Raw genomic sequence first — 14,768 nt, forward strand, 5'->3', positions numbered from 1 at the left:
TTTAAAATGCAAAGCAGTCACCATCGTGATCTAAATCCCTTTTTAAAGTCTTGGAGGGCAAACCCCGGACATCATTCGAGACACCTAGCGGGCCGCACCCCTGGTTTGAAGACCACTGGCATAGGCTATGGAATCTGGCTGCAGGCCCAGCCACACATTCCAAACCAACCTGTACGCCAGCCCGCGGGTCCCTGAACTGGATTGTCAAACAGACAAGCACATGTTCACATTTTTATCCTTACTCAATAAGTTGTTGCACCCACAGGATATCCTTATCGTTGATAAGGAAGTGCAAGGGTTTCCATACAGGTATACAAATCTAGAGATACACAAATAAAATATGTTCTTCCACAACATTGTCTAAGTGAAAGAGAAGCTTAACCGGATCTGCTTAAATCAGTCTTCCAGGTAAACTGCTGAAATACTAGGCTAATGTATAGGAGGAGATCAAGGGAGTCTGGGCCCCAAGCAATGGCCGGTTAGCACTAAAAGCGAGTAGGATGGTGCTGCTTTGTCACCCCATTCAAAAGCCTGGCAGCATGTTTTCCTATGGGATAAGCCAAAAGACTGGAAAAAACAATTACTTGAAATACACAATCAAATGATTGTAGCTAGGTTTTGTAGAGTACAAACCTGGAAAGAGTGCTGTACAGGTCACGGAGGCTAACATCTAAGACTGGTGGGGGTGTGCTATTGAGGGTGAGGGTTACACTATGTGACGTGGGATGATGCGTCCAGTGGGTGGTATGCAATAACCTTACAGGTTTTATTAGGGCACATTACTATCCAGGAAAGACACTGTACTTACATTCCTGTTCATTCTCTTTGATGGAGAAACTAAATCTGCCCCTCCTGTCCCTGAGCAGGACAACCTGTTCAAATGGTCAGTCACCTTCATGTAGAATTGCGTCCACCCAGGACAGTGATATGGCAAGCATGGAAGTACCCAGAGGCCATTCAAGCCTCATCATGGCACAATGCTGGCAAACATACAAACACGGGTAGTCCCAACAGAAGCCCTAGTATAGCGTATTGCCAGTTATCCCCTTGGAAAGTAAGACTAGGGGACCTCATTTGTTTATGGGAGAGTCTGAAATGGCAAATTATAGGGCAAGTGGCCCAGAAATCCCACTCCAGAGACTTTGGTCCCAAGGCAGATGGTAGAAGTTGGAGTGATGCTCGCACATCTCCGGGCAGCACAGAAGAGGCAGTCTATGTAAAAGATTGCTGTCTCCATAAGCGGTCACATTACTGGTAGACAGGCGAGTCACGGAACCAACAGCACCAATGAGCCGTGCATGGGGCAACGAGCTGCTTGTGTGAGCATGTGTATTGGGTAGAACTTCCACACCTCACAGGTACGTCAATGCAACCATGGAAACTGATCCCCATAAGATTCATTGATCCAATTGTGTGGGGGACGTTCATGTGCTGCGATATTTAACATTTCTTGTTTTTATTTCCTTTCTTCTTCTGTATGTATATAGGGCGATTTAAAACCCCACAAAGCTTTTATCCAAAGTACTGCCAGAGATGTCTAGGAAGAATTGGTGCGGGTAACCAATCATTTTCACTATGGATCCAGATTTGAAAAACGCCGGAGCGTTGCTCCCGCTTGCCTCATGTCACGAAGATATGAAACGAGTGCTTCAAGACCACAGCCATGTGATTTAAGAGAAGGATCCCCCGCTTTCATGAAACAAAGTCTTTTTCCGAACCGCATGTGGCAGAAAGTCACTTCTGCTTAAGTTTCCTTGTCATTTCAGATACTATTTCCCTTCCCTGGGTTTCCTTGTGCCAAAGAGAGCCCACCCCACCCCCCCTCCAAACCATCTGATCAGAGGGGGTGGGCGGGGGTGCGGGGAGAATGACAGTCACATGAGCCCGGGGCTGCGTGCCACACTTTGCACTTCATCAAAGAAGCAGTCATGAGTTGGTATCAATTAAGGTTATAACCAGCACGTATAGGTCACAGGGAGAAAGGGGCCTCGTTAGGAGCATGCTGCTGCTTGTAAAACGTGTCATTTTTTTAAATGACTCCCCACTTATAAATATGAATCACAAGGTAGGTTTGTTGAATAGAATATTTAGAAAGTACTAAATGGTGCATAGAAGCCATTTAAAATCACACGTTTGGGCCTCATTAAGAGAGGTGGCAATGGCATAAAAAATTCTAATTTAATGCAGGAAAGACCAAAAACGCTGCCACAAGAGTGGTTCTAGATAAAAAGAAGGGACACTGAAAAAGCCTCTTTGCCGGAACTCTTAATGCAGAAGGGTCAATAGAAATGAGAAGGGTGACCCATATCCAGTACTTCAGATGGGCAGAATGCCAGCCATTTTTACTGCCCAAAACATAAAAGGAGATCCTTTCCACAAAATAATAATTGTAGGGACAAAAAATAAATGTTAAAAAAAGAAACCGAGAGATAGTAGGTTGGCCCCCTTGTCCCCGGTGCTACAGTTAGGCACTCTTGTTTCTGCCACATACGAAAAGGAACTGGGAGAAAATGTATATATCAATGTTATTAAAAAATCTGTCCTAGCCTAAAAAAAGAAAAGAAAAACAATCTGCGCGTGGAATGGAAATTGCTTTACTCCCTATAAGATCATTTCACACAAAACGGTGGAAATACTCCCAATTAAAAATCATACCTTTAGCCCTTCCCAGTGCACTTAAATGGGGAAGATATTGTATTGGCGTCCAGTGGCAGTAAGGCATACGTGTCTTTGGTAGTAATTACTAGCCATATAAATACTATACGCCACCACATGCACCACTGAATCCTCCTCTTCTTAAAGCTCTAGGCCAATTTTGGATACTGGCAGCCAAACAGAGGGTCACATGATCATGTACGTGCCTAATCGCCTATTACATCAAGAGAGAATACTTGAAGGGGTCACATTTGTGTGAAGGGGGGATCCAGACGACGCACCATTGGTCTAACGTATGAAAAAGATAACATTATGAGGGTCGCAAACTTCTGGGAAAAACAGCAAACTTGGCAAAGGTCAATTCTTAATATATGCAGACTAGGCAACACAGATCTGTGGGCTGGGCGCGAGTCTGCATTCACGAGGAATCAGAAATGCACAAAGCTATGCTACCATCCCAAGGATGGAATAAATATTGCAAACAACAGAAGTCCATTGACATGATAATGTCTAAACCGCACATTGGGCAGGAACTAGAAGATGATGAAGCTTATTCGATAACACGAAATAAAATCTTATAATCTCGGGTCTCAAAGGATTTAATTGTAAAAAATAAAAATGCATGCGATTAGCCCCATGACATGAATTCCAGTGATCCTGCTAAAAATGAAACAATGTTATGCTGTAAACTGGCAAGCATGCCAAAAGCTGCAAAATGCCTCTGATGATTTTCTGCGTATGTAATGGGTGTGCCTTGTTGCGGCATTAGTCTAGTATCGTCTTATAGGCAATTTCTAGGATATAAAAGAGTGAGACTTGAATCAGACGTCACAGACCTGTCTAGGAACAGACGGGTAAAACGGCAAACAAAGTTTGGCACGGTGGAGCAAAACAGAATATTTGTAAAAAGGTCTTTCACCGCTAACTGGGGACCATTCTTTTGAGCTGCATTGATGGACCAATGCAGACTCTTTACCGCATTCATAGATCCCTCAGGGGGGTGGAGTTAAGGTCTTTGGGGTCTCCGATCCGGCTGAGTGGCCAGGGAGGAGCAAAATGAAAGCACATACCTTTGCTGGAGAATCAAGGTAAATCAAAGTTGCAAATCACTATGCAATGGGAATAAGACGAGGCTCATCGAGCACAAATCGGACAAAAACAGGGGACCAGGACAAACTTCAAAATATGACCCAAAGCACTGCCTTGCTAAAGATGGGCAACATTTAACTTTCGATTTGAAATAAATCGACCTGTCTCAAGTCGTCTGGGCCAATTCTGAGAACGCAGCCACTTTAAGAAGTTTTGACAGTTGGAGGAAGCCAGAGATGATCATTCTGTATGATATTTTAACCGGGTTTCAGTTTTCAGGCATTTTGGGGGACTCTAGGGACACGAGAAGAACATCACTTGACCGCATGATTCATCTTGTAATCTCTTCACTCATATCTGTCATGCACATCGCTCCATTGAGCCAACCGGAAGACACACACTTTAGTGTCAAAGATAATTATTACAGAAGATTAACCCCTTCACTAATAAACACATTCCTATTGAATGTGTATGTCAAGCAGCCCTATTTGTTTAACTCCATGCCTTAAACTGAGAAGTATGAGAACACTTGTATCATTTCTTAACTTGATATGTCAAGAAGCAGCCACTCCACCTTATGCACATAGCACCCCGTTTCTTACTCAAGAAGAGCGCATCATCACTCGCCAATGGCTAGTAGGAGTAAACAATGAGGCTAAAGCTGCCTACTGAGAACAGTAAGACCCAGCATTGTTTGTAGTCTCACACAGTAAGGTGCAATCTCCTTATTGCAAAAAGCTACGATATATCTCTTACCTCTAAGCTTTACTCCATTTAAAACACATGGGGGCACGTTTCTGTATTTTAAAAAAACAAACAAAAAAATAAAAAACACCTATTAGATCTATGGGCCAATCAGGGTTCCACATGAGCAGAATATTGGGTTCTTTGACCCCCTAAAAGCAGGCCAATAAATCCCAACAAAAGCAGGAGCAAAAAAATGTGTTTAAACCTTTACGCCAACCACATTGTGGAAGTGATGTGTGATTCAAGCAGAACACTCCACACAGAGGACCTTTGCCATGTGTGAAGATAGCATGTTTATTTATTACATTTGTATAGCGCACTTACTTTTCATTTGCAGAATTGCTAGACACAAGGAACGTTTGGACCACACAAAAAAAAAAAAATTAAAAAACACATTTTAATTGCTTACAAATTGGCCTTTGGGTTTGTAAACTAGGTTTTTACTGCCTAAAGCATAATTTTGCTCGAACTCTCCAAAGTAAATAGTCAACTTAATGATAAATGGGTCAAAATTGAATATTTTGAGTTTTAGGCCGCCTAGAGGTAATAAGAAAGGACATTTTAAATGGTGTCTAAGTAATTCCTCTGTATTAAGAGTGGACACCTGTCGATATTATGCCTTATCATGGATAATACATATGTTGAAAACCAAAGTTACAGCATTAGCCGCTCAGGGCCTCGCAGTTCATCGCAGGTTTGGTCACTTTTCGCTCCTTCCTGTTTCGCAGTTTTATAAAAATGAAATCAGTTCCCCATCTTGAAATACAGAGCTGAAACTTTGCTTGGTACTCCAACCTCACTGTGGAAAATCCTGGAGGGGATGTAGGTGTTGGGGGTCCCGAAAGGTACTCCTATTCAAATAGTTTGCTTTAAATTAGAATTACGAATGTTACCTAGTGGCATACACTCGCACTTTAAAGGAAATGTTTACTGGCAGCTAAGAACTCCTTAATTCACATGATGCCTTAGCATTAAAAAGTGACCCTATATTCTCTAGGTGGGAGTGGGACTGCTTAATAGTGATGAAAGATCCAGAACAGAATGTAGATTTTCTTTTGAAAAATCCATTTAAGGCAAAAGATACGCTGCGGATAGCAGATTGGATCCACATGCAACACCAATACAGAATATATAAGCTGTTAGGCAATTTTTGGGGCGAAGTGAAGTCTCTAAGGCACCTCCCTTATTATTTAAGGAAAATCCGGAACGCCTATTTTTCTAAATTTATTTTGAAACTATGACTCACTCCATTTCCAACCAGAGAGGTTCTGTGTGTGTGAAATAAACTTGTGAAGTCCCTTTGTGGGTATAGACCGTCACATACCTACAGAGTTGGAAACTTTAAGACATATATTGGTAGTTTATCCTAGATTGGCCGAGCCGAGAGAATTGTTTTTAGACAGTTTTATTAGCCAGCATCAAACCCTCACAAATGATGAATGGTGGGCCATTTTGATTTGTGGAAAAGATGTAGGCCTGAGTCTTGCCATAGTTAGATTTTTAAAGCAGTTATTTATCAAATAAGTAATTGGGAATGTTCCTTCAGGAGTTGTTTTTTCTATGAACAGGTTCATAATTGTGGTTAATATTATAATAGGTGATGGAAACATAACCTGCGTTGATTTATTTTGAAAGTTTCATGAAATAAGTGACTTAAGGTTTAAGATTAATTCATGCAATTGTTTTTAGATGAAGAATTTTAGACGTTTATGGATTACGGTATAATTGTGTTTTGACAAAAGGTTTGCCTTGTGCAAGATAATTATTTTATACTTTAAAAAAACAAAGTAGTCAAATACCCTGGCCTCAATCTCTTATGTGGAGTGCTCGGTCACGTTTTTGTTTAACCACAAATTAAGGGAAATGGGAAAGAAGTATGTCCCAATGGAATCTATAATAAATAGCATATTTGTAAGCAACATAAGATGATCAAACCTAAAGAACTTCTCTACTGGGAGGCCTTTATCGCATGGCAAAAGTTGGACAATCATTTGAGCAAATGTCTTACTCTCCAGGGTTCAAGCCAGGTGGTTACAGCCAGTACACCTATTAGTGAAGTAACGAAGATAAAAGAACAAAAACATATACAACAGCACCTAGGGCTCTAGTTCCGATACATGATTAACAACAATTTCAGAATGTCAGAGAGCAAATGCAATCAAATCAACATACTGTAGTAGATATTATTTCCCCTGGAGGTCATTTCCAGCAATGCTCAAAAGGATTCACAGGCACGAGCAATATGGGTGGGGAATGTCCTTTCACTTTCAACCATTATGAAATGGAAATAACCATCTGATGGTGAACTAGTTCATAGCTAAGGAGGTTGGCGACTTCTCCTTACCCAGACCTAACCATCAATTGCATGGGCACTTGGGCACTTCCAGATAACAAGAGAAGACTTCCACATGAACAGAGCAGTAGCACATATATGCTGGAGGCATGCTGCACTAACTGTGGAAGATGCTTTGAGGGAACCTAACTAAAGCAGGCAGAGTTCCAACTTGGTTCTACGGTACAAAACAGTATCCCAGCCGCCGCTTTTGTCCCTTACCCGCCTTCCACTGCTCTTTCATTTAAGTGTCCCTGGATGGACTACAGGAGATCGCAAGAAAGGTGTTTCTCTCAATGTGCTGAGCTTTCCCAACAAAATTCACTGACAACTTGAGAGGATTCTGGCATGTATTCCTAAAACAGAGGGGGTTGGCAGTGCCTGCAAGCTTGTGGATTGCACCATGGACTACCAAGTAAAACAATGTGTTTGCAGTATAAGGGCTAAACGCTGCTGATAGAACAATACTGGGTCAAAAACACCACAATCACATCTCTGGGGACATTCACAGCCTTTCAGTCTTGTGGTAAAGTCTCTGCAGTGTTCGAAATAGCTGGGAGCGATTTAGCTCCTGCTTCTAGCTCAGGAGAGCCTGGTTAACTTGAAACCAACAGTTACCATGAGCTACTTTTGACTCCCCAGGCAAAATGGCACCATGCACACATGATATTAACTCTGCAGGTTTGTTAATATGGATAAAAGGTGGATAAAGGGCACATCTAAGGGACATTTAAAGCAGAATGAAACACACATCAGTGACTTAAATGTAGTGCTTGTCTCTCATGGGTAAATTGCAGTGTACTAGCTCTGTGTTCTCTAAAGGTACCTCCTGCCTACTGAGTGATGTCCAATACCCAGGAGCCAATTTAAGTATCTGCTCATCCAACCTCAATTTCGACCCCTTCTGTGGTTGCTTTCAAAACACCCCGATTCACCTAAAAGCCAACATCTGAATGCGCTAGCCCTTAAACGCTCAATGGTCAGACAGCACTGGCGTTGTGATGTGATCTGTGATCACTGCTTGGAATATGTAAGATCCATGTGGCAGACCTACCTCTGCCAATCCTCAATTCGACTCCTCACTGAAAGCAGACTAAAAAACAGATCTATTCCAAGTAGACCTTATGCATATTGAGCTGTGTGTATGTTAAATCACGCCCACTGCTTAATAGTGTAGGTTTCTGTGATGAAGTGGGAGTGGGTGGTGCCTCATTGGGCAGCAGGGAATACAGTGCAATTACTTCACAGGAGGCGGTGCATTGGGGTCTGAGAGTAGCCGGCTGGGGAGGATGGGACAGCGGAAGGCAGGCCCTGCCAGCCCTTCCACTAGCACTGCGACTACTCCATCTTAAATAACTAACAAGATGTTTGTTGTTGTCGTCAAAAGCCCTGTGCTCCAAGAGCACATTCAGGACGTTGAGAATTGACCAATTGGCCAGCAGTAACCTCCTTTAAAAGCATTGAGACTTGGATAAAACACCCAAGCAATCCAAAAGGCTACTGGATTCCGCTAAATAAAAAAGATACCAAACTGCATTGCCAAAGAAGGCAACATACACACACTTGTCTCCTTTTCAGAGGAATAAAAAGGGGCATTTAAGTTTCTCCACCCACCCTAAATGGGACTGCACTGTTACAGAGTACATAACATTATCTGTTTTTCTGAAGGCACACGGGCTTTCCCATGGGGACATTGTACTTTACACAAACCTGTTCCATAACCACACAAACAAATGCTAAATTGTCAAAGGTCGTCTTTATTACTACTATTATGCAGGTGCGCATCGCAAGATAGATCATTTATTTACTTAAACAAACGTTATGCCAGGTCACCGAAAGGTTAGTGGAAATGGAAATAAATCTATGGGTATTTTAAGGTCTAAGTTGCTACGGATTCGTTGAAATACATATTGGAGGCTTGTTGTGACCCAAGTTTACCACATTGGGAATGTCATCAATTATCCATGCAAACTGGCACAGAGTGAAAGAGCCCGACAATCTATGTTCTTTATTGTATATTTTTAAAGATTGAATCAATACAATGTTTTTCATTTTTTTTGTTTCCATTCATTCAGCCACATAGATTTTCATACAGTAATCCAAATCAAGAAAAATGAAGTAACAATGTGCCCCGTTTCCACAAAAACCTATGACAAGCTGTTGACGAGGAACACATGCCAAGTGTCTGGAAGTTCGCAAAACGGTGCCACTTTATGCAAAATAAAATAGTAGATAACACACATGCCCAAACTGTGCACAATTCAGCCGTATGTATCCGTGATAGAGCAAAATTAAAAATTAAATCAGGCACGCACCACAGGCGAGGGGCGACGTCTGTGTAAAGAAAGGATGGTCATAGACAAGTCACAGAATAAAATAAAAATTAAACACAGCCTGCCTCAACACAATCTTTTACGACGTCGTTTGCAGGCAACCTCCCTCGGTACCATTATTTTATTTTAGAGTTTATCTGACACCAGTTAGACTATCGAAACTGTCTAATGCGCGCTGGTCTTGCCAATCACAATCGGCAGATTTTATTAATTCTATTTTCAAACGTAAATATGTTCATACTTTTCGGGAAACTATTTGAAAATGTTTGCAACACGTTCTCACTTCATGAACCATTAACTTTGGGTGATTTGATGATTGGTGTTTTGGTTAATCCCTTTATGATGTCCATTCAATTTCTGTACCTACTCTGCTTTTTTGTTTATGTTGCCTTTCATCCAATTACGACAAATTGGAAAACCACATAAAAACGGACTTTCTATTCTATGCTGGAATTCCATCTGTTCTTTTCACAGGATCGAGAAAATGTTAGCATTAACCCATAGAACTTTACCAAAATTTAACAACTGAATGTTTTTACTGCATATCTAACGTAGAAGTACGCTACATCTTATATTCTACCATGCGTCCTTTCCTCCTCTTTCCTATTGATTACCTCCGTTTGTCTTACTCCGAGTCTAAATTGCAATTCACAACATTAGCAATTTCAATTACTTAATATGGTTAGTCCAAGTATTTGATCTGCTGCGTGTGTAATAAGAATTGCTGTGGTCCGTGGACAGAGTTCTAAGTGATAAAGTTGCCCTTTAGGCCATCAAACTATTGTTCATGGAGTGCCGCTTCAGTATTTACTCTAGCGCTTAGGTCCGGGTTGTCCAACTCAAATGGCACAGAGCTTGGATTCAAAAGCACACCTCGCTTGCAGCACCCTTGCCTCTATGAACATTAAAAGCATAATAATACACAGTTGGGCTGGTGGATTTTTAAAGTGTTTAGTGCAACTGATTTGGGGCGAGAACAGAGCTAGTCTGAAATCGCTTTAGGGAGAAGGGGGATTACCATTCAGAGATTTTTTAATGAGAAAATAGGTTGACAGGGCGCATTTTATAGTGCATATATAAGGATGAATTGGATTTAAAATGCCATAGGATTTAAAACCAATTCTCTGGGGGAACACATGAAATAAATATTTGTATTCTTCAGACGGTAGATTGCCAACAATACACAGGAGTAGTTGCAACAGAGAAAATCATGGATGTGCCAAGCAAAAAAAATAAAATAATTCTGTTCCCCCTAGAAACAATGGACGCACAGCAGACAAATACGTACTGGCAGATCATCAATGAAGCAGCGCCAGATACAGTTTTGTTGGTCCAAGTTTATGATTTTCATTCAAGGTAACCTTTTTAAGCGATTTGTATTTTATTCGAAGCAGGGTTGCAAAATGATATTACAGCAGAAATGCTGTGCCAGACACCCAAAGCAACAAGGGCTAGTAGTTTGATAATGACTTTAGATTCATTCTCGATTCAGATATTGAACAGGTCAAGCCTGGTTGCATAATGGGATATCCCAGATGCCAGTGGAGGGTCTCCCCCCCCCCCATCTCTCTCTTATTTAGCTCGAATAACGGAACAGCTTTTTTTAAAAAAAAATAAATGGTGCCAAATTCTGACGGGGCTGCTACAATAAACAAAATACCATTTAACTTTTACTTGAAAAAAAATCAATGTTTAAAGGGCAAGGCGACTGAATGGCTATGTATTTATGTGGCTGGTTATGTTTTTATTCGTCACTACGTTCTTTACCTTGCTTTATTATCCAATTCTTTTAGGTCGTTTAGCTGTGAAACTAGTGGTGCACCCTGATGATCTACAAAGAAGGAGCTACTTGTGACAATGTCTCTCTCTCACAATAATGAAAATGAAGTCACTGCAGCAGAGAAGCCTTGTCTTTGTTCTCCTCTTAGTTCTCCCGTCAGAGCACAGATGGAGGGTCAGAGAAAGGGGCTTACTTTTTAGACAGCGTCGGCTTAGGTGACTGTTTCCAACCCCAGGCACACCTGGAGGGTGCTTCGTGGTTACTGAAGAGGTGGACATTAGCTTCCATTTAGATCAAGCTGCACGCTGAGGCCTGCATGGAGGCATGGGGGGGAGAGGGGACAGTGTTGTTTTAACCACTTTCCAATGACTGTGCTGAAATAATGATTTTACTGTTAAACATAAATCAACAATCACTGCCATGAAGTAATGTGAGGTTGGGGTGCTCTGGCGGCCACAGAGCTGATTCTCCAAGCCCCAATAGGTGGATTAGAATGAAAGGAGATTGCACTGAGATAATTTGTTGTCACAGTATGCTTTAGGCTCATGCACTATGAAGGCCTTACCACAAAACAAGGGCCTCGGATGATCACATTGAGGTAGTAATAGCCCTCGCCCCACCAGCCCAAATAGTGGTAAACGCCTTCATAAAATGTAGTGAATTACAATGCATTTCAAACAGGCGGGTCCCTCAAAATAATCTTTAGGAGGTTTACATAGTTGTCAAACATTGGCAAACGTAGTCAATGATTATCTGGTACATTAAGAAAATGTGCGGAAAAGCCTAAAAAAAAAATGGCCTGTCTCCAATACCTATATTCGAAAAAACCTCCATGGGAATTGGGGACAGACACAGGGAATTACCCAGATTTGCAGCCAGCATCTAAACCGGCTTTGCCTCAAGATTATCTCTTGACATTGGGTAGGCAGGCCTGAACAGGCGCTCATAAAGTTATGCCATTCTACGAGCCTCCCTAACCGCGAGCTGTTGTGCAACCCCTACTTTTCTTCCTGTAAGCTTCACTTCAGAGGTTTCCCAATTTTTACATTGTGTCAAGGGACCTAGCTGTAACATTCTCAGGGGGTTCTTGCAGCGGAAGCAATACATTTCAAATAGAATTGAGAAAATATAAGTGTGCACTTTAACCCCTTAACTGCCAGGCTATTATGCAAGTCTACGCAAAAAGGACGAGCATACTCATCCTTGGCACTTTTTAAAACGGAGAACAGGGATTGGGTGGGGAAGTGGCATGTTTAGGACGGGAGTAACTGCGAAGCCAACACAACCACTATCAAAGCTTGAAGAAGAATGTTGGGCCTGTGTTGCCAGAAACATCTGTCCCGGATTGTCATCGAATTCCTGGCATGGAAAGATTGTATTCTTTATTGTTTGCCTATGCCACTATCCCAGACACCTTACTGCACGAGAATATGGGAAACAATGTGACTTTATTGTCAGGAAACGGGCTCTACGAGCATAATGCATTTGGAGAATAGAGCCTTCAACACAATCCTAAAGTACTTTCTCAAAGAAAAACGTTCAAATGGCAATCAGCACGGTGCTGCAATAATAATTTCTGGGGGACTGTAAGAAAGTATTAAAAAGTGGGTCATGATTGGGGTCATCAGTGGCCCTCAATACCAAATGCCCATCAAAGTTCCTGAGCGTCCACTGTCAATTAAGCCTTTTCATTGTGCACTCAGGCATCGGCAACCATTGAAATACGTAAGCAGTCTCTGTCCTAGCTATCCTGGAAAAATTGAGAAAAAAAAGTGACGCACAGCAGTCATCCTAGCTATCCTGGAAAAATTGAGAAAAAAAAGTGACGCACAGCAGTCAATGTCCATAGGTTACTTGTGCTGGGCATCAAACAGGGCACCTTACAAGGGGATGCGGGTTGGCAAAGGGACCCATTTCAGCAAGCAAACCTGTACCTAACCAGGAATTGGATGTTACCTGCAGGTTACAGATAGCTACAGTAGGTGCATTAACCCATTCCGCTGTTGACCCATGACCCTCATTTTTAGACAAGGATGCTGAATATGGATCAATCTTTCCGTTGGCCAACCCGATACACCTTTCACCGCAATTCAGAAGATATTTAGTTTCATAACAGGTGATCATAGGGTTGTGTGAGCCTTGGCTCCATCGTGGACGGCATAGTTACATGGGAAGGGCTGCCTTCCGTCCACCGTACGTTTGTTGCTGCAGCCTGTTAATGTTTGTTTAAACTTAAACACGCTTTGCACTCTATGATTTGCAATTTGACAGGCTCCTTGCTGCATCAACACTTTTCCATGGCAGGCTGGGCATCATGTCACGGAAGGGTGCTGCTTTCTGCCTCAAACTTCCTCAATTTGGCAAGGTTTATGAGAACCGTGCCAAGTCAGTGGTTAGCCATGCGACTGTGTATAGGATACCCCGTTATTACGTTAAGAAAAACTTGGATTACTCCGATATGCACCCCTAGCATTAAGGAATCCTTCCTCCATACAACTCTGAGGTAGGAGCCACACACGCACAAAAAAGTCGATGAAACTCACGGAACACAGGGGTACAAAAGAGTGCGACATCACCACAAACCTCCCTACCCCGGAGCCCAGTGACACTACAAGAATTCCGGATGAATAGATATCAAAGGGTAGGGCAGAACAGCCCCTCCAGGGGTGGACTGGCTTAAAGGGAACTCTGCAGATTTCCCGGTAGGCATTTGCACCCTGGGCCTCTTTTGTGAAGTAGTTCCAAATGTTCCCATAGGAAAAGGGTTGGACTTGCTGAAAATGTGCATTAGGGGTACACTTTGAACATTTTTTTCCAAGGCCACTTGTGGCTACAGCACCCCCCCCCCCCCGCAACCCCCCAAACACCTCCCTCCCCAACTATAAGTGATCAACTATAGGTGTCCGTGCATACTCCCAGCAACATAACCCCCCCCCCCCCCCCCCCGCCCCCAGTCACCTGCAATGTCCCAGAGCTGCAGGCGCACCATGGTCCTGCTGTCCCAGCTGATCACCTTCAGGGCGAAGTCGACTCCGATTGTGGCGCGGTAGTGCTGCGAGAAGAGCTGGTGCACGTAGCGCTTTATGATGCTGGTCTTTCCCACACCCAGTTCCCCAATCACCAGCACCTTGAACAAGTACTCGCTGCGCTCAGGGAGCTGTGGGGTACCCGCAGCCTCATCCCCGCTGCCCGAGCCGGACATGGGGGCTGCGGCAAAGGAGGAGGTGGAGAGCAGGGTGCAGGGGAAGAGACGGTCACTGGAGACAAGGCGCGGGCTGTCAAAACAGCACCTAGGTGGATTGGCTTGCGGTCCACCAGCTCCCCTTACGTCTCCTAAGGCGTGGGACGGTGTGCGTCCGAAGCAAACTTTGTTGTGCTTCCCTATTCCTCCGCTTCTAAGTTGAACAGACCAGCCCGGTCACAAGGACGCGAGGAGGCGGTGTAGTGTCACTTTAAGCAATTCGTCAGAAAACGTACCCTTCAGATTTGTGAGCATGCGCATATTTTGCACCGCGCATGCCCAGTAGTAGAAATCGGGCGGCGTATTCTTCGGTGTGTGGTGTTCAGTGACTCGCAGCTCCGTTCAACGCTGGCCCACGCTCTCGAAGCGGGGTCAGGTGGGAGTCGAACTAGAGATTTTCTTGGGAATTAACGGGATCAAAGGAATGCTCCTGAATGTCACAACAGGAAAGTAGTAATGACGGCAAATGTTTGTGAAATGGAGCTATCCCCAAGGCCACTCAGGCTATATGTCAATGCTTCTGTTTACCGTGGTGCTCTAAATGGACACTTATTTTAATTTGAAAGACGTTCTCCGCAGGAATCCAATACT

The 14,768-nt window shown here is 43.0% G+C and overlaps 1 protein-coding gene across 1 annotated transcript in view; it reads right to left on the minus strand.

The window, feature by feature from the left end:
* RAB32 (RAB32, member RAS oncogene family) overlaps nucleotides 1–14,436 on the minus strand; it is a 230,172-nt gene extending 215,736 nt beyond the window's left edge. Inside the window, exon 1 of the mRNA XM_069606694.1 lies at nucleotides 13,895–14,436. Within this exon, the coding sequence (XP_069462795.1) occupies nucleotides 13,895–14,138 (244 nt within the window). The 5' untranslated portion in view covers nucleotides 14,139–14,436. The remainder of the gene's footprint in view (nucleotides 1–13,894) is intronic.
* Nucleotides 14,437–14,768: the final 332 nt, after the last annotated feature.

Source organism: Ambystoma mexicanum, chromosome 4p (assembly GCF_040938575.1).
Source record: "Ambystoma mexicanum isolate Mex_15411 chromosome 4p, UKY_AmexF1_1, whole genome shotgun sequence".
Classification (NCBI taxonomy): domain Eukaryota; kingdom Metazoa; phylum Chordata; class Amphibia; order Caudata; family Ambystomatidae; genus Ambystoma; species Ambystoma mexicanum.